At 37.2% G+C, this 19,760-nt stretch overlaps 1 protein-coding gene across 2 annotated transcripts in view; it reads right to left on the reverse strand.

Annotated features, from left to right (window-relative positions):
• Positions 1-5,160: 5,160 nt before the first annotated feature.
• The window catches only part of SEPTIN7 (septin 7), a 58,756-nt gene continuing 44,156 nt past the window's right edge, over positions 5,161-19,760 (reverse strand). The window contains exons 6-13 of one of the 2 annotated variants that reach the window (XM_051612707.1): positions 19,574-19,666; positions 18,313-18,409; positions 16,151-16,202; positions 15,185-15,310; positions 10,964-10,984; positions 8,155-8,290; positions 6,725-6,864; positions 5,161-6,184 (exon numbers count right to left, since the gene is read on the reverse strand). In XM_051612707.1, the coding sequence (XP_051468667.1) occupies positions 6,145-6,184; positions 6,725-6,864; positions 8,155-8,290; positions 10,964-10,984; positions 15,185-15,310; positions 16,151-16,202; positions 18,313-18,409; positions 19,574-19,666 (705 nt within the window). In that variant the 3' untranslated portion in view covers positions 5,161-6,144. The remainder of the gene's footprint in view (positions 6,185-6,724; positions 6,865-8,154; positions 8,291-10,963; positions 10,985-15,184; positions 15,311-16,150; positions 16,203-18,312; positions 18,410-19,573; positions 19,667-19,760) is intronic. The other variant, XM_051612708.1, reaches the window with a different exon arrangement.

The following is a 19,760-nucleotide window of genomic DNA, read 5'->3' on the forward strand; positions in this document are numbered from 1 at the left end:
AAGCTGAAAGATGATCACCTTCATTAAAAAACTGCTCTGGCTGCACAAAGCAAGCATCTTGGCTGCCTCCAAGACCTTTCCAGATGACAGCAGAGATGATATATTGCAGAAAGCAAACCAGAGCTGCATTCCCAACCACAAGGGGAATGGATAAAGATTTCTACTTGTTTTCCTATGTTGGTCAGCAGTTTCTTCTCATGATATTGCTCAGAAATCCATTCCCTCTGTCATCCATCTCTAAAAGCTCATTAGATGAAACCAGGATACAGCACAAGGGGATTATTTGCACCTGCTGCCTCTGCAGCAGCACTGCCTGCCATCCCAGTCTGCTTGCAAGTCCCCCAGTGCAGCTGCTGGGCCCTCACCCACAGTCACAAGATGCCCTCCTGCATCCCTTCCTGCTCACTTGGGGATGTCCCAGGCAGCTGTGGACACCTTATGAATGGATCAAACTCTGATCGCACAGCTGAATATCCTTGTGACCATAAGAAGGGAAAGATCTTCTGTTTACTGTGCTTCCTCTTCCTCCACAGGCAAAGACAACTAAGAACTTCTACCAACCAAGATGATGGGAACACTCCTTTTTTTCCAGCACCAGCAGGTGGTTAGATCCGGGTGAGGGGGAGGAATCCCATTTGCTTCCTTTGAAGAAGACCTCTGCCATTTTTACCAGAATATAGTGCACATTTCTGACGATGAACATTTGTGACTAGTTAGAAGCAAAGGAAGCTGCCAAGAGCAACAGCTGAGGAGCTCCTGGGAGAAGTAACCATATGGCAAGAGGAAGGCAAGGGTGGGCAAAACCACATCACAGTGCAAAGCTTTAAGTGCTCCATTCCTGAAGGGGTTGGTATGGGCAGCTCATTTCAGGGAAAGCAGATCCTGGTTTTGGGGCAGGCTATTATGATGGCTTGCCACCACACCCACCTGGCACCTGGCACAACAGGATACTCAACAGAAGCTGGGAAGAAGCAGGCATAGGCTGAGGAGAAGAGAATATATATACCTTTGCTGAGCCTTAAGCAGTGTAAGGTCAGGAAATGGAAATGTTGGCAGTGGAGGAATGTAAACTGCATTAAGACAGGCTTGTAAACATTAAGGTGAAGCTGGCAGGAAACCAAAGAACTGTATGCAAAAGAAACCTCAGCAGCTGGCCCTCAGGGAAAAGCATATCCTCACCTTGGGCACACAGCACAGCCTGGCCTTGCTAACTACACACAAACAAAGCTTGATGGTGCTGCACAAATAAGAAAATGAACCCATAATATACTGGTTCGCTCTACAAGTTCAGCTACACTTTCTGTTTATTTCCAAAGCATGAACTGGCAATCCAGCCCAATTCTTGATTTCCATATTGATTGTATTGTATTGAAACCTTTAAAAGCCTTAATATTTTAAGACATTTATGTTTGAATCAGATTGAGGGGTTTCTTTATTCAATTAAGACAAAAGCAAATCTCAAACAATTAGGAATCTCTTCTTTATGCTTACTCTGGAAATTACAAAAGGGAAGTGCCTCGCTCCCCAGGATATCAAACTGAGGAGTGGTTTTGGGATTGCTTCAGCAGCCTGACTGCAAGGCATATTTTGGTGATACCAGGTCACCTGAACTCAAGAGATCCAACATGTGGCCTTCTCAGGAGTCAGAAAGGACATCAGCTGCTCACTGGCCACCGAATGGGAAAACTGCAGTGATAACTGAAAGAACTACACCACCACTCCATCAAAACTTGGCACTCCGTATTTCAGGCTGGAAGCAACAATTTTAGCATGTAGATACTGAAGATGCAGAATCAACCAGATAAGCAACCCACAATGGGACTGTATTTTCCATCAGAAGAAAGTGCCAAGTTTGCAGTCTTTATTCACTTTTTTATATATAAGAGCATTGATGCATTTTTGTATCTATCTTTACATAAAAAGCAAATATACGCACATCCCTGTATAAATGCATGGGCTAGTGTGGTTGCTCATCGACAAGGGTTTGCAGTGCCATGCTTGACAGGACCAGAATTATTCTCCCTTCTTCCCTACTTCTTTGCTGAATTGAGAGCTTCATCCTAAAACGTGGCAGCAAAATACCCAGCCTCATGACTGCCTGAAGACTGGAATATATTATTGTATCAGCAACTGTTACAGAAACATGCAACAGATGTACTTAAAGGGCAGCTCTGTACATCTTATTTTGTGCCTCAGTAGAGCAGGTAATGCTTCAGAGCATACTGTAGGGGAAACAGGAGAGGAGTCTAGTCCTGTCCAGGGACAACTGGATGCAACAGGTTTCTGACCAACTAGCATACACACCATCAAACCATGTACTTTGAGTTGTGACACGAAAAAAATGAAATTCAAGTGCCATTTTTTAGCAAGTAAAATGAGTTTTGAACTTAGAGAAATAACACATTTCAATTATGATTTATTCAGTAGAAGGAAAAAAGAAAATCCTGGGCTGTACCATGGAGGCTCTTTAGGTTTATAGACTTTTATTTGCAACACAGCTTCTAAATTGCAAGCTGCACAGGTTCATGCCTCCTATTCTCAAATGATTTATTTAAGTAAAAATAAAAGCAAACAAAAAACCACAACTACAGAGGGCAGAAAGTCTGAAAAATAATTATAATTTTTTGCAAACGCATACTCTTCTGGTGCAGCCCAAACTTACCACAAAAAGCTAAAGCATTTAAGAAACAAGTGAAGAAGTGACAAAAGTCTTCCCAAAACGACAATGCTCCATTTCAGAGAACTTGGAACGCCTCATTTCAAGATGCTCTAAATTTTCATTCAAATACATTACACACCATACACAGAACAACCAGGTGATCAGGTCCAGACAGCATGGGTCTATAAAAGGAAGGTCCTGCTTGATGAACCTCATCTCTTTCTATGACAAGATGACCCACCTGGTTGATGAGGAAAAGGCTGTGGATGTTGTCTACCCGGACTTGTGTAAGGCCTTTGACACTGTTTCCCACAGCATTCTGATGAAAAAAAACTGGCTGCTCATGGCTTGGATGGGCAGATGATCTGCTGGGTAAAGCACTGGCTGAACAGCTGGGCCTAGAGTGGTGGTGAATAGAGTTAAGTCCAGCTGGTGGTCTGTCACAAGTGGGGTTCCTCAGGGCTCAGTGTTGGGACCACTTATTTTTAACATCTTTACCAATGATCTTGATGAGGAGACAGAATGCACCCTCAGGAAGCTTACAGATGACACCACATTGGGACGAAGTGTTGATCTGCCTGAGGGTAGAGAGGCTCTACAGAGAGACTTGGACAGACAAGATCAATGGTCCAAAGTCAACTGTATGAGCTTCATATCCAGCAGAAAGGGACCTGGGGTTTCTGACTGATAGATGGCTGAATATGAGCCAGCAGTGTGCCCAGGTGGCCAAGAAGGCCAATGGCAGCCTGGCCTGTATTAGAAAGTGTGGCAAGCAGGACCAGAAAGGTGATCGTCCCTCTGTACTCAGCACTGGTGAGGCCACACCTCAAATACTGTGTCCAGTTCTGGGCAACTCAATACAAGAAGCACATCAAGGTGCTGGAGTGTGTCCAAAGTAGGGCAACAAAGCTGGTAAAGGGCTTTGAAAACAATGAGGAGCAGCTGAGAAAACTGGGGCTATTTAGCCTGAAGAAAAGAAGGCTGAGGGGAGACCTCATCACCCTCTACAACTACCTGAAAGGACATTGCAGAGAAGTAGGTGCTGGTATCTTCTCACAAGTAACTGGTGATAGAACAAGAGGGAATGCCCTCAAGCTGTGCCAGGGGAGGTTTAGACTGGACATTAGGAAGAACTTTTTCACTAAAAGGGTGTCAGACATTGAAATATGCTGCCTGTGGAGTTGGCAAAGTCACCATCCCTGGATGTGTTTAAAAGTCATCTAGATGTGATGCTTGGGAATACAGCTTAGAGCTGGACTTGGTAGTGTAGGGTTAATGGTTCGACTTGAGGATCTTTTCCAACCTAAGTGATTCTAGGATATGCTATGCTATAGAATATCTATGTGTCCTCATACAAGAGATCTAACAAGAGCTTATACTGATTTTTTATTATCCCAAGTGTGTGTGAGGATAATAGGAGTGAGGAGAAAGGCAAGCGTGATTCAAACAACTTCCCTAATAAATGGAATCTCCTTTTTGGAGCAAATGGGAACACTAAAGCACCAGCATATTCACAAACAGTATATCCTGAGTTTTGATACGTCCTAAAAAACATTCCAAATCTGCAGCTTTTGTCTGTATGGCAACTCTTGCCTGTTCTTCACATTACTCAGTGTTAAACTAAACTGAAACCTGAGGGGGTGAGGGGCAGATGCAGGCAGTGCACACCCTGTGATGTACTGAAAAACCAGATTTTGCAATTCTGTTTACTTGAAAGGAAACACTATGTCTGCTTACTGCCAATTAATGTCTTCTCTGAAAAGAGACAGGCAGTATATTTTAGATTAGTTATAATGAGGTCTTTATACAGAGTACTGAAAATGCCTCAATTTCCTTCAGAAGCTAGCTGAATAAATGGTATTTCTGATAAGGATAAATCATGTAAAAGAAAAAGGATCACAGAGTGACAGGGGTTACAGAAGGGACATCTGCAAAAATGGAGGCATTCTTCATTGCTTCACAAGCAAAGACAGACAAAAAGTTCCCATTGATTTTTTTAACAACTTATAGGCTGTATTAAGTATCAAGTTCCTGGCTATTACATGTATTAGAACTGACATAATTTTAAAAACTAAAGTCAAAGAGGGAAAAAAACACAACCGAACAACAAAACATGCTTGCTAACAAGCCTGAGAGAAGTCCATAAAGAGGCTGCAAATGTGTTGTTACACATCAACAGCACCAGAGACACCAAAAAGCTTGCAGAAGGTGTAACTAGGGAAACCAGAGCCAGCGGGACACAGCACAGCCTGTGCAGGCTCTTGGTGCCCTCCTCTGGGCAAGACAGACTCTCACTTTGCCAGTACAGAGCACAGCCCCTCGACACTGAATTGTCTAACAACTCCACAATGCATCAGCATTTTCTATACCTTAAAATAACTCCTTGGGCAAATCAAAGAGACAGGTCAATTATGTCCAGAGGGAAGAGAAAAAAGTTCACACGTTTCCCAGAGAAGCTCTTGGCTGCTCAACACCTTTAAAATTTCTGACACTGCAGGGGGTTACATCACAACATTGTTTATTATGTGACTTTTTACAATACAAACAAAAATACAGAAATGCAGTATATGAATACAGCTAAATGCGAAATGGTGACATTTTCCTTGAGGCCATATTCCCATTTCTAGTAAAATAAAGAAAGACTGCACACAGGTAGAAACAGGTTGGTAGTTAACTCCACAATTTTGCCTAGAAATGACCTATAAATGCGTTTTCCTGCTACTTACCATAAAATGTAAAAAGGGAGTTAAAGGAAAGTTTTACTCACTGGTTCCTACCATATGAAAGAAGCTATATTCTATTTAGGAGGGCCAATATATGGAAAAATATCTAAATTAAATGTTATTACAAAAAATGAAGCAGTAATGAGATCCTTCTGGCTAAAGAAGTTACTAAATGAGAATAGCATATATTTAAAGAATCCAAAACATAAAAGGGTTGTTATAAAAAGCTTAGGTGCACTGTAAGCCTACAACTTTTGTTTTTCCATGTGTACTTTTAAACAATGGAAGTGTCAAAAATAGGGTCAACTGTGTTAGACTAAATTACATTATTGTATATGCTGCACTGAATGGAATTTTTGTATCAATAATAGAGAAGCATTGTTTGCATCATATTATGGCAATTTATCCTCACTAAAAACCGTCTCAAGTCCTTGCATTTTTTTTAATAACCTGTAAACCGTCAAGCCACCAGAACATGATTGTACAACAGTAAAATGTTCTCTTTTGCATTAAAACATCTGTTGAAAAAAAAAAAAAAAAGGAAAAAAGGTACTTAGAGCTGTCATTTTTCCAAGTACACAACACCCTAGACAATTCAAGGCATCTCATTCTCCATCAAAATTAACAAAAAATTTGTCATGCTGTTAAATCCATTACTATGGATACAACTGGTGCAAAATTGGTCAAACGGATCCAACAAACACTGATGTCCAGGCTGGCATATTGGCAACTAATACATAACTGGTGGTCAAAATGATGCATTTAAAATATCTTCCCTTTCTTCTTATTCTTTTCCAAGGTTCTAGAATGATATTTAAAAAAAAAAAAAAAAAGTTTGTTAAATAATCAATATATGTTCCTATTAAACACTTCATAATGTGTATCTTTTAAAAGATGCACTTTATAAAGCCTTAGTTGTTGCAAATACAATGTACTGAAATTTATTATGTATGCAGTGCTTGAGATGAAAGTCAGGCTATGTATTTATCACTACATTTCCCCTTCCATGGACTAGGAGAATGAAATGCTTTCGTTCTCCAAGCTTTAACTCTTCATCCCTCAGAAGTTTAATGCCATCCAGCTTTCATAGACACACACATTTGTTTAGATAGCTCTAGTTATGTATAGATGCAGAGTTTTTGCAGATTAAAATCTGCCTTAGAAGCTAATATTATGATATATGTCCAATTATAACTAAAAGCAGTTCAAGATTTTTCTTAGCTTTTAAGTGTCCCTTCCATAGCAGTCAAACACCACTGACCATTATTTACCACAGAAATTGCCTGTTAGCAGAAAGCTACAGAACAATTACTGTGAGCTGCAGGACAAGGCTCTGGTTTACCTGGAAGAATTCTGTTGTTCCAAAATACGCTGTTGAGCCTCCCAGTTTGCTTTCTCGTCCTCAAACTGGCGACGCTTTTCCTCTAATTCTTTGTGTTGTGCCTCCAAATTCTTTTTCATTTGCTCGTGGCGTCGCTGCAGCTATTGAAAAGTTAAGGACAGAGTCAGTAAGCACTGAAAACATAGCAACTTCTAAAGCTGTAGTAAGAAACATCAGCAACTATACTTAACAGTGTTTTATATATACAGAAAATAATATTTATAACCGTGTATAATAACGTTTACATATTTAAGTACAGAAAGTAACAGACTAAAAACTCTCAGATTACAGGTATTGCCAATAACAGAAACAAAAAGGATATTAACCCTATAGCCTCAGTTTACAGTTAACAGAAAACACCCCAGATGCTGCCAGTTATAAATAGGAGCTGTAAGCAGCTACATGTGGCAAACAAAAGGAAATTCAGGAATACTTTGATGCAAATGTTAAGAAGCAAATTGCAGAGCATTTGAGTATTGGTATTACACAAATTAGCAGCACCTTCGACTCTGTGTGGTGAGAAAACCACAATCATTGATTTCCTCCTATAGTATTAACTATATTAAGGATCTATTTGGAAAAACACTATTAAGTGGATGAATTTACCCACTAAATAAATGAATCAGTATTATTGAAGTTAATTGTCTCCACTGTCAGTAATTACACAGTTCACAGTGTAAGAAGTCTCCTCTGTAAGCTGATGGGACAGACTGACAATCAAATGTGTTGTATGTGAGAACAGAGACAATGCCAGGAAAAGTGCTTCTTTTTGTGTGGGGTTACACATTTTTAAAGTTAAACAAAACTCCCTCTTTCCTTATATTCTTTCAAAAGAGAGTTCCTTTCATAGATTTTTTAAAAATGCTTTATACTCAGTACTGTCTATTGCTTACATTAAGAGAAATGCAGCAGAAGTTCATGAAATCACAAATGGTGAAGAAAAAATAATTAATTGTATAAACATTTAAAAACTGGCATCACAGAATGTACTCAGTCAAAAAGCCATGAGGTAGTACATAAAAAAAAAAAAAAAAGACTTCTGTTTGCTTGTTTTTCATATAACAAGGAGAGCGTCAAGGCCAGACCATAAACAGGTTCAAAAAGATTCAAGACAGAAATTGAGGAAAGATAAATCCAGTGATTAAGAATTCCTTCCTAGTATCTAACCTATATCTCCCCTCTTCCAGTTTAAAGCCATTACCCCTTGTCGTCTTGCTGCAAGCACTTGTAAAAAGCCCCTCCCAGCTCTCCCCTAGGCCCCCTTCAGGTACTGAAAGGCTACTATAAGGTCCCCTCAAAGCCCAGAGGCCATGTTGCCAAGTTTTGGAAAAAGAGCAACCTCTACACTTGTTCAGCCTCAAGCATACTGGTGTTTAAGAAATGTTGATTACCTCAGCTTCAGAGTCCTTCAGTTTCTGAACTTTTTCTTTAACTTTCATCTCAAACACCTGTTCCATTTCCATTTCCATTTTTTTCATTTTGGCTACATGCTCCCTCCTTTCCTCCTCCATCTGTGCCAATGGGCTCCTGCCATAAATCCAGAAGAAGAAGTTAGCTAGTAAGAATTTTTTTCCTGTCTGTTACATTAGGGCATCTGTGAAAAACAAGATAAAAATGCTGAAGATAAACAACAGTGCTGTATGCACTGCTAGCTTAAATTTGATTTGCATTATTATATTAACTGTTAAGCTTTCCTCAAAAGCACATTTCATACAGTATCTTTTCCCCCCCTCCCCACATTGGATTTACGTTATATTTACATTAACAGAAACTCTTGACTTTCTATCTCTAGAAGAACCTGGTTAGGGGAGGGAGGAAATAAAAGTTACAACAACAACAAAAAGCATTTTCCGAGTGATCTTCAGGCGTCTTTTTCTTTCTGTTCAAATATATAAAAAAATTAATGAACAGATAAATATGAATTTTAAGTGTTGCAGACAAAAAGTCTCATTTCCTCTCTAAGTCTTCACTGCTCAAAGTGAGCCTAACTGCAAGTTAACATTACATCTGTGTTGAACACAGCAGTCACGCTTCTGAAGAAATGGCAACTTCCCAAAGAAACCCCAAAGGTTCAGGCAACTGCACATCAGTCTTCCATGAAAGCACTAGTTTGAAGATTTTCCTGAGAAAGCTATTAATAAGCATAACATCTAAAAATAAATATGCAGTAATTTTAATTTCGCTGTGCACTTTATGGTAACTAATTTTCTCAATTTCACTGAACTTTTGAAGTTGGATATGCCTGCTATTTATGTTATGGTGATACAGGTTTTAAATAGCAAGCTTCACTTTAAATACCCAATAAAACAGGGTTATTTTGATTTTATTATTGCTACACACAGTCCTGCAAGACTTTTCTACAGTTCAACAAGGAACACTCAAAACAAATTACTGGCTCCTTGTTCAGTTCTGAGTTTGTGACTCTGAAAAATAACAACATCTTAACTTATTGTGTTGGCAGAAATGAAGAGTTGAATTTATAGGGAACCATTCCAGTCAGCCAGCAGAAGGTAGCTACTGGGAAAGCCTCTCAGACCAGCAAATTGTGGAGGTGGCAAGCCTAAGCCTTATTATAAAAACAAAAAAAATTCATTCCAATTCTTAGAAAAAACTCCAAACCAAACAACAGAAACCCGATTCTGATTTAATTCATGTAGATAAAGCATTCTAAAAGGAGAACAATTTTGTTACCAACTTTCAGTAATGACTGAAACATAATTAACAACCTCTATTTTGATTCCGAATTTGCCACTAAAAGAATGGAGGTTTTATAACAAACATATCTGTTTTGACTACTAATGTCTCATTTTATCCTTACTGCTTGTTCATTTCCAACAACTACCCATACAGTGAACGTAATCAATGTAATGTGAACTCAAGGCCATGAGAATTTCTTCTTTAAGTGTGCCTTAAAAGTGACAGTTTAGGAGTGGCAAGGAGGAAGAAAATGGCATTTCCATGAAAAAAAAAAAGTGAATCTAAACAGTTGTAAAGCTTGAATTGGTGAGTAAAATGCTGTCTAGCATGTGGAATTGAAACTGATCCTCAAGTGTTTAGCCACTGGCTTTTAGCCAGTTAAAAAGCCAAGTGCTAGCAACTTTGTCAAGGAAAAAAAAAGTCAGTTAAACACAGGTGAAGTACAATAATACACAAAAATAAGAAGAAAGTTAAAGAAGAGGTGAGTAGCAGTACTTGTAGAAGCTAACCAGCTGTCTAAACAAAACCATTTTCTTGTTGTTACCTTTCAGAAGTGTAAAGTTCTCAAATGTATCTGCTCTCCAAAAAATAACTGAAGAGTCATTGCTGCAGTTTCTACAGACTTGGAAGGGGAGCAGAACCATCCTTCTATTGACAACCTAATAATCTAATGGGGATGTAACCTGAGCTGTATTTGAGAAAGTGATAAGAATCAGTCTGCACACAAAATTTCATAAACAAGCGAGCACATACAGCTGAGAACTTTACAACATAGGTCACAACTGGTTTTGTTATGTCTTAAGTATGTGATGTGGGTAAACACACATCATCCTGTATTGCTGGAGAAAACTATACAAGTGACTCAAAGGAAAAACAAAAATGAGATGAAAGAAAAAAACCCAAAACACTGAACGAAGATGTAAAACATTCAACTGATTTAAACAGGATGTATGTGAAAACAGCCCTGTAAAATAATCTGCAAAAATGAAAAATTATTCTAGACATGTGCAAAGTGGAACCTCTGCAAGCCAGTAATAAAATAAAACCATGGCCAGGAAAGACTGAAGTAATTCCCTAATACAATGGAAAGTTGTAAATTTACATATAAGGATGAAAATTTAACTAATTCCATCTAAATAAACATGATGGAGCTACAGATAGAAACTGGGGGAATTCTGTAATTTATGCACTTCTACTCATTGTTGAAATTTGACCAAATTTGTCTTGAGGCTTAGCCAAAAGGTTTCTAAAAAGGATGGGGTTTTACAGAGAAATTTGTCACCGAAATTATTTATATCTTCCTAAAGTTTACATTAGCATAGCTTTAGAACATCAACAACAACAAAAAAAACCCAAAACACTAGGGGGGAAAAAAAACAACAGTGCCAAGAGTTGGATAACAGGAAATTGTTTTAAATTTGAAACATTAAACAGTGAAACCCTTTTTGTGTTTAAAGAATTTTTGTCTTTAAGTTTTTTGGAAAAATTTAAATGACCACTTACATGCCTTCAACTGTGTCAAATCTAAAAAACAAAAAATACAGAGGCTTAGCTTAGCATGCTTAAATAAAATCACAAAACCAAAAAGCATAATTTAAAAAAGTAAACTCATTATTAATAGATTCCTAAAGCTAATTATATGCTCCCCAAAAGCAAATTTTTCACAGTAAAAGGAAAGACTGTTAGTTAAAGCTCGTTATATTTATTTCAAATTCAGTTAGTAAATCACTACACCATGTAAATATTAATTCAGGTTTGATGTGCAAATAATTTCAGGAATAGTTTCCCCAGAATATGCATGCTTTTAAAGCAATTTTAAGTATTTTAGTGATGTGAAAAAAAACCAAACCACTCTCTAAACAAGTCTTCGGAAACCAATGCTATATCAAAGCTTATCTCTACATTTAAAAATTGTAACCTCGTAAAGGACATCATATTGAAAACCCACGAATGTGCCTGTGCTACAAAAAGAGCACTCGACTTCAATGGCCAGCAGAGGTCTCACCGGCGGGTGCCTTCAGCTCTGAAGAAGGCTTGGTCACCTCCCCAGAGGACAATGCTCAATCCTGAACATGCCCGTGTGTTGTTAGCACTTCACTAATAATACTACAGGAGGGTGAAAAAAGTCTGAAAACAGGATTCTGATATTAAGTCCCACCATATAGTAAGACGGGCTTAATAACATCAGAACAATTTCACAGAATTCACTAAGAATATAGGCAAAAGGAGTTAGAAGTAGCCCAAGCTCAGCAGTTAGAAGGACCTATGCATTGTGTATTTTGTTACCCTGTGTGACAGGTTGTTGAACACATCAGGAGATGGCTAAAGCTCATCTTCACAGCGTACAATATGGCTTTCAGTAAAATAAAGTTTAGTACACGTGTGAAATTACAATTATAACACAGCTTGAAGAGACAAGATATCCATATATATGAAGATTACCCTTGATGTTTTTGTGTTTTTTTTAATGGATGGGATGATGTTGAAAATTTGAAGAAATCAGACACTAAACCTAAAACAAAAAAAGCTATAAAATAATGGAAAATACATGCTTTGAATTGCTTTTAGGTCAATGAGCTACTCGTAGAACAGTCAGAATTTCACCAAATCAAATGAGACAAACGAGAAAGAAAATTATCAACTGGAAAGAAGAAACTGCTTCAGTTCATCTGCACAGCATTATTAAAACTTGTAGCACATAATTATGTTTGTTTTCACATTTGCATTTGTTTTTTTCAAAGAAATATCTCAACAGTTGCATGAAAAACAAAATCTGCTAAGATCATAAAAGTACAGCTGCTTCAAAAATACAAAGGTCAATCAGTCTCCAACAGCTGCCAGTAGGAGATACATTTGGAAAAATACAAGAACCACTGCGTGTGAATCTCCTCTTACACGTATGCTCCCAGATTACAAAACAGCAGTTTAGGAGTTTCCAGAGCCAGAGGTTGTATCTATAATACCACCAGATAGCATCAGAGCACGTCTCTATTCTCATATAGAGATACGGGATCTGTCTCCCATGAAAGAAACAGATTTCCAGAGGACAAGTCAAATATTGCTTCATTTTGAGACACACACTTCTTTCAAAAGGCAAGCAGGGAACCATAAAATTCCTAAGGGGATGCAGAGATAAACTGCTAATACCTGTTCTTTCCTCTTTCAATTAATTTCCAGGAGGACATGTGGTTATCAGGAAAATTCTTTCTATGCTGTTTCAACTATTCAAGATTCAAAACTATGAAAACACACTGAAGCCAAAAAAGCTTAAAAAAAAAAGCTGCAACTCAACATATGGATAAAGACAAGGACAGCATCAGCGCTTTATAAACAGAATATGCATTAAAGAATTTTATTTATTTACTTGCTTAGTTACCCTTTGTTTGGAGGAACAAACTAAGGAAAGGTTCAAATTATTTCTTACAAGTTTGTGATAGATTTTGCCATCTTTCAGATAGCTGAATCAAACAAACTGCAATAACCTATTTCTTCTCTTGAAAAAAAAAAAAACCAACAAAAACCTGACAGCTAAAAACACCAGCTGTATATATTCACCTCCAAGCTGCAGTACTGCAGTGTTCTGAGCAACAGATTACTTATGGAGAAAATTGTTCCAGAAGGCATTTTTACCTAGAAATATTTAGGTGGGGCAGCAGTGACCTGAAATGGCCAGAGATGCATAAGTACTTCCAGACCCTCCTAGCATAAATTCTAGCTAAAAAGGAAACCTTGACAATGCTATCAACAACTGACCGGGGGTAATGGACAGCATGAAAACAGTTTTGAAATCTTCTGGTATATGCATTTATGCAAAAACGCATCTTGTTATGGTTGAAACAAGGGAATAAAAAGTAAACTTTAAAAATCACTGTTATTCTTTTTAAAAAAATGCAGAATAACCAATCCTTACTTGAAGTAAGGAGGTGCAGACTAAAAGCTGATTAAGCAGGCACAAAACAAGAAGTGGTGAAACTTATAACCAAAAATTAAGATCCTTCTAAATCCAAGGAAAACATAGTAAGATTTTTGAAAAGGATAAAAAAATAGTATTAAATAACCAAAAAAACCAAAATCAAAACATCTTCCTCTGATATCCAAAATAGCAATGGAAAAGTTTCACTTTTCAGTACAGTAAAAGCAAATTATAGTACAGTAAAAAGTATAGTAATAGCAAGTTAAGTCCTGGAGGAAACCCAGCATCTTCTATTCTATGCTACTATTAATACTCTTAACACCTTAGCAAAGAGAAAGCTGGCTCAAGTTCCTGCATTCAAGCACATTTTCTTCTCTGATGTGCCAACCTGCATTTTCTTCTCAAACGTGCAAACTACCTTACATGCCCTCCAACCCAACTTTTCCACACTAACTCATTTAGTAATTTTGATTCTTAAAATTCCTCCTCTCCTTACCATTGTACTGACAAAGGACAAGAGTAAGCTTGAGAAATACTTCTAACATACTTGCCATATGCACTCAGAAGCCCTGAGATAAGAACCAAAGAGAATATCATGGCAAGAAACATGACAGTGAGAACAAGTAATCACTGTCTTATGGATACACATTTGACTTAAGACTTGACATCACTGCAAACTTTATCTAAATTCAAGTACACTTTAGAAGAGCTGATACAACTGACATACTATTCTATTCATGTAGGCTCACACTAGATGCAATAAATCATGTTCACTTAAATCCTTCCCTCAGAGCCACCTTTGAAGCATTAAGATAGTGTAGAATAGATGCTCCTCTAGTGAGGATGGGAATAGTAGATAATTCCAACTAATTTCAGGGACCTTTTTCAGGAAGAACAGCTGTAATTTGATATAGCTGAACAGAACATTACCCTATATTTTGCTTGAGAAATTTGTATTCAAATAAAATAAAATTTACAAATAAGAGTATCACTAATTAGTAATAATTTAATCACTAAATATTGTTGATACAGTTGATAAATGCAGAGCCAGAAAATACTTAAATTTAAGACTGTAGCTGTTCTCAAACAGCATTTCACAATGCATAATACAGTAGAGCCTACTTTTAAATCTGCCAGTAACTTCCTCAGGTTGGCAAACAACTTGCTGTCAGAGGCAATTAAAATTACATACTAGGGGTAAGAAAAACAGCAGAAAAAAACAAAACAAACAAAAAACCTGCATTGCAGCTCTCCTCTCCGAATAATTTCCCTGCCATGCTAAACAACAATGGAAGTAGCCAGGGCTGCATTTCAAAGCTGACAGTTGTGGGCGTGGATTTTCAAAGTTTCTAAACAAATATTAACCCAGTCTTCTCAAAAACATCCCTGGCACTGGAGTATTGAGCATTCATGCCAAAAGAAACAATAATTCCAAAAGCAGCACATAAACCAAAACAAATACTAATGCACAAAACTTTGCAATAAGTACCAGTGAAGTAAAACTTCGAGACAGAAATAGTAAATGTAAGGATTTCCCTTCAGAACTCAATCTAACCAAAACCCAGTTATTGAACATGTTCAGTTAAACTACTGTAAACATTAGTGAAACAGAAAAACAAATTCTCGAGTAGATGAGAAGTACACAGTGTTCAGACCAGAACAGGGTGAAGAGGCAACTGACTGGGGAACAAATACAAAACCAGCATGCCAAAACACCCCAAACCAAAAATCTCACCACACATACCACCAAACAAGTAAAACAAGCAAACAAAAGGAGAAAAAAGTGCAATACCACCTGAAGAAGAACTTACTTTGTTAGCTGCCCTTTATTTTTGTTGTTGTCAACACCATTGTATGTAACAGCTGCCAGTTTTCTGCTTCTGTAGTTCTCATAATGTACATTGTTAGTGACATCCTTCAGGTCCTGCATATGAGTTCTGTCAACAAGTGTAATTTATCAGCTTAGCACACAAATACAAACTACTACCTGAAAAATCCATGTTCATTTTGCAGATTGGTTTATATTATATCCCTCCATTAATGTCCCATTCCCCACAATGTTGTCATTCTTCCATTTAAATTAGAGCTGTCAAGACAGCCAAGTCACAAAAATACCAGATTATTTTGCACTGAACTATCTCAAGCTTGCAGTATCCCAAACATTAACGTACAGGAGCAATCTCTGGATAAACCTGCAAGCATTTGGAGAACATACACAAAACTTGTGTATTACTACTGTAGTAGATGTACCAAAGGGTGTCAGGCAAGAAACAATAAGCAAGCCAAACTTCCTAGCTTTTGTCTTTTAAGTCTGCTAAAAGCTAAATGTAAAGTTCAAGATTAAACCATTAGCTTCCTTTACTAATTTTCCATTATCAGCTTGCAGAAAAAAAGCAAAGCTTAAAAATCCAACTAACAGTTGTTACAGCAGAGGTCACTGAAGTGCTATGAAGACTCTGTTCCTAACACAACAGAACACAGTCAGTCTTGCTTTAGGTAACTGCAGCACTGAAAATTTAAAAAATTGCCTATAGGTCCCTATGGTTTTAAGAACAAATAATCAGAAAGTAATGGCAACTATTGAAAAAATCATTACAACCACCATGTGCTAAATATGTGGTTAAACAAGATTTCATAAAGTGTAAAATACTGCTTACAATTAAATCTAATAGTCATTACTATGTACTCCGTAGATTAAATCCTCTTTTCTCCAATATATTACTTTCCAATCTTTCAGATATATTAGGAGAACTTAATACTACCTGTAAGAGACTTACCTTATCAACATGTTCCTCAGAATTGTGAAGTCACAGTGTTCACCGTTTTCAACTGTAGAAAGAAGAACATTTTTGTTGAGACACCAACCAAAATATGTGCCTTACACAGAGGTCTAGCTTTTAGATGTCACCCCATTTCCTATGTTCATTTGAACAACAGATCACTTCCAGCCCTTCCTTCCTCAACAGTATGTGTGTTAATAGCAGGAGAGCATTAATGATATAACTGTATCAATCTATTTTACCAGCAAAGTTCCTATGCTTGCCCAAGCAATACTGCCAAACTATACTCTGAGTCAGTACAGAAGAATAAGCTATTCCAACAGAAACACAGTTTTTCCCATTTAACTAACTTTCTGATCCTTTGGAGACCCTGCCAGCACAGTTGTGTAACTAAGAATCAGACACTAAGCAAAGACCTCAAGACACTAATCAAAGACCTGAGCCTAGATCCGGCTATATCCAAAAACTTCAAAAGACAAACAATGCAATCTATTTCTCTCTGCCTCACAAAATGAATTGCAAAAGTCTTAATTTTAATGTGGTTTTAGTTATTAACTAAGCAAAGGAAGGTCATATATTTCACTGGATGCAAATACCTACAGTTCAAAAGAGAGGGTTGGCAGCTGGCATTAGATGCCATCCATTGCAGCTGTGCCTACAATCCTGTTATTGTACAAGAGGCTGATGCTGTGACTGGCATTTCCCTGATACATGTTGAAATTATACTAGAGAAAAACGCACACACCAGAATGCTCTGGTGTGCAGAGAGAGAAGGCAACAAACAAAGCTCTTGGTGCATACAAAAGAAATGCAAGGAGGCAGGTTTCAGTGTGCCCCTGAAGCAATGATGAACATTTTCATAGGAAGAAAAATAGGAAGAAGGAATTAAAATAACTCAGGTAAGTTCAGTGAATCCTACAGAAGAATGAGGCACAAAGCCTCTTCATGTGTTCATCTTATATTTGCACTCCTACATTAATTTATTCCGTTGTTTTTCCACAAACTACTAAGTTCTGCTCAGGTAATACCTGAAGTCAAACTCCCCAGGAAACATCATCTCTAGGTATTCTGTCTGCCGCTGACAGGATAAAGGCCACTTAAAGAGTGGCTGTAGTTCTTCCCAAAGTTATACAATCATGTGAATGTGAAACATTTATCAAGTTTATTTTAAAATTGAGAAAAGCAGCACCATTTTGTACATCTCTAAATGCTAACAGAAGAGCCTTCAAATAAAGCTTGATCCTCTCTGGTGCAGCTGGTTTTTTCTTTCTGCCAAAACTCATTTCCTGCCAGACAAGCACTTCAAAGTGCTATAGTATTTCTCTTTAAAGTATTTTGGTCCACACTGATTTATAGTTGGGTTTTTTTTGGTCTATTTTACACTGCATCAAATGTATGGTCCATTGCCCTCAGAAGGCAGAAATAGTGAGGGGAAAAAATATCTTCTCTTTTTTCAATACATGCACACTACAAAGACAAGTCTTCAACTATCATGAAAAAACAATTTAATATTGATTTTTTTGACTAATACAGCATGGTGCAAATTTTATTTTTCTTGTGCCACTTGAAGTAAGTGAACAGCTTTAAAGCACATGCCAGAAGAACATACAGTTGTCTTCAGGCCTCTATAACAGTAGGAAGTAAGTTTTTAATAAATTTAAAACAAAACAACACAAAGAACTAGTACTAGTATTAAATTAATTTTGAGGTATGTTTCTGTTGCTACACTCCAGCAATAAAGACTCAGATGTTTTGGGGAAAAAACCCAAAACCCAAGCTTTCCAGAAACTTAAAATCTAATTTATGCTAGTCAAACTGATTAAGTTAAGATTTATAATGTAAACACTCTAGAAAGGAAAAAAAAATAAAATAGTTCTTATATGAAAAAATAAGAATGCTAGCAAACAGTTGTAATTTAAGCCTAATCATCAACTGCAGTTACTTCAGGTTTTTTTTTAAAGCCTCAGTGAGGCTTTAAAAGGAAACTGCTTGCAAAGTTGTGTTGCTGAACCTTTACCTTGTTCCAAGACTGTCAGAATGATAAAATGGTATTTGATATATTTCCAGACCAAAGTACATTCAAGTTAAGCATTTCAAACGTTTCAAATACAGACTAATAATTTTTAAATGGATTAAAAAAAAAAATGAGAAAGCCTTACCTTCTGCAACACCCCATGGGTACTGCCTTCCTCTAACTCTCTTGCCATTGACTTCAATGATCGTATTACTACCTACCACAGCAAGAGGTAAACGGTCCTACAAGATAAAGCATTTGCTTTAAAAACTAAACTTTCTACTGCAAAAGATACTGAAAGCATGCCCAAGTTTACACTTGATGTAAGCTAGTTTGAGTAAGCTGCATTGCAGTGTTATCGCACCAAAGTGTAAGAATAGTTATGTTTATTGACTTCTGTCTAGTTTAATGACATACATACACCCCCCCCCCCTTTTGAAATTCCTTACACTGCTGTTTTCTGTAAATTTAGTTAAGAAACAGACATTACTGTTACTAAGTAGGCTAAGCAACAGGCAAATAATTTCCTATTTATCAACTTCACAGTAATTATTTATCAATTCATATTCCCACTGGCTACAAGGACTGTTACTTTGACTGGATCTTGTATCCAGTTTTCAAAGGGTTTGTCAAAGAACTACTTTATGTTCCATTTTTTCAGCTGAACCTAAGATCTTTCCAGTGTAACAAGAAACAAAGGAGCCAAGAGCAGCCTCAAGTAGCTGAAAGGAACAGTGTACACAGCTAAGTATTTTGGACTGTTGTCCTTGCTTTTATTCTGCTCTTCTTTCAGGCTTACTTATATCCTATCAGAGTGGTTCGAGTTGGAAGGGACCTTAAAGATAATATAGTTGTAACCCCCCTACATGGTCCCTGAATATCTTCCATTTCTGCTATTTCTGTTCTATCATAGGTGACTCCCACATTAACAAAAAAAAAGTAAAAGCTATTTCAAGCTGTTAAAGCTACTGAACAAACAGAAGCAAGGCTCCAGAAACATTTACAAGATCAACTTCAGCATAAAAGAACAAACCCAAAAAACCAAGAAAACAAAGAAAATTTAAAAAAAAAGCCTTCCAACAGTCTGGCAGCCCTTATGATTTTCTTCAGTCATTCATCTCCATTAAGGTTTCAGTGTATCAATTACTCTGGCAGCTATTAATTGTAATGCCACACTTTGTGCCACTGCACAGCTCTGTCTGAAAGACAACCCTTGCCTCCTTCAAAGCTCACAAACAGAAGGTGGTCGGTGGATAAAAGTCATATAGGAATGAAATTTTAAAAAGTGATCTTTAGGAGTTTATTAATGAGCATGTAATCTAGTGCTCTCATTCTGAATTTTAGCCATTTTTCGCTCTCTACCCTCCCCCCCCCCCCTAAGCAGTTTATGAAAGAAAATTCTTTACCTTTATCTTTTTAACAATCTTATTTTCTTCTTCATCATCTGTTTCTGGAAATTCATATATTTTAATTTTGTGTTCTTGGATTTCTTTCATTATCTACAACAAAAAGTATGTTAGTTGTTTTAGGAATTCAGACTTGGTAATAACTCAATTTACTTCCTGCTGCAATCCAATTTTTCCTCCTTCTGTT

Source organism: Apus apus, chromosome 2, assembly GCF_020740795.1.
Source record: "Apus apus isolate bApuApu2 chromosome 2, bApuApu2.pri.cur, whole genome shotgun sequence".
Taxonomy (NCBI): Eukaryota; Metazoa; Chordata; class Aves; order Apodiformes; family Apodidae; genus Apus; species Apus apus.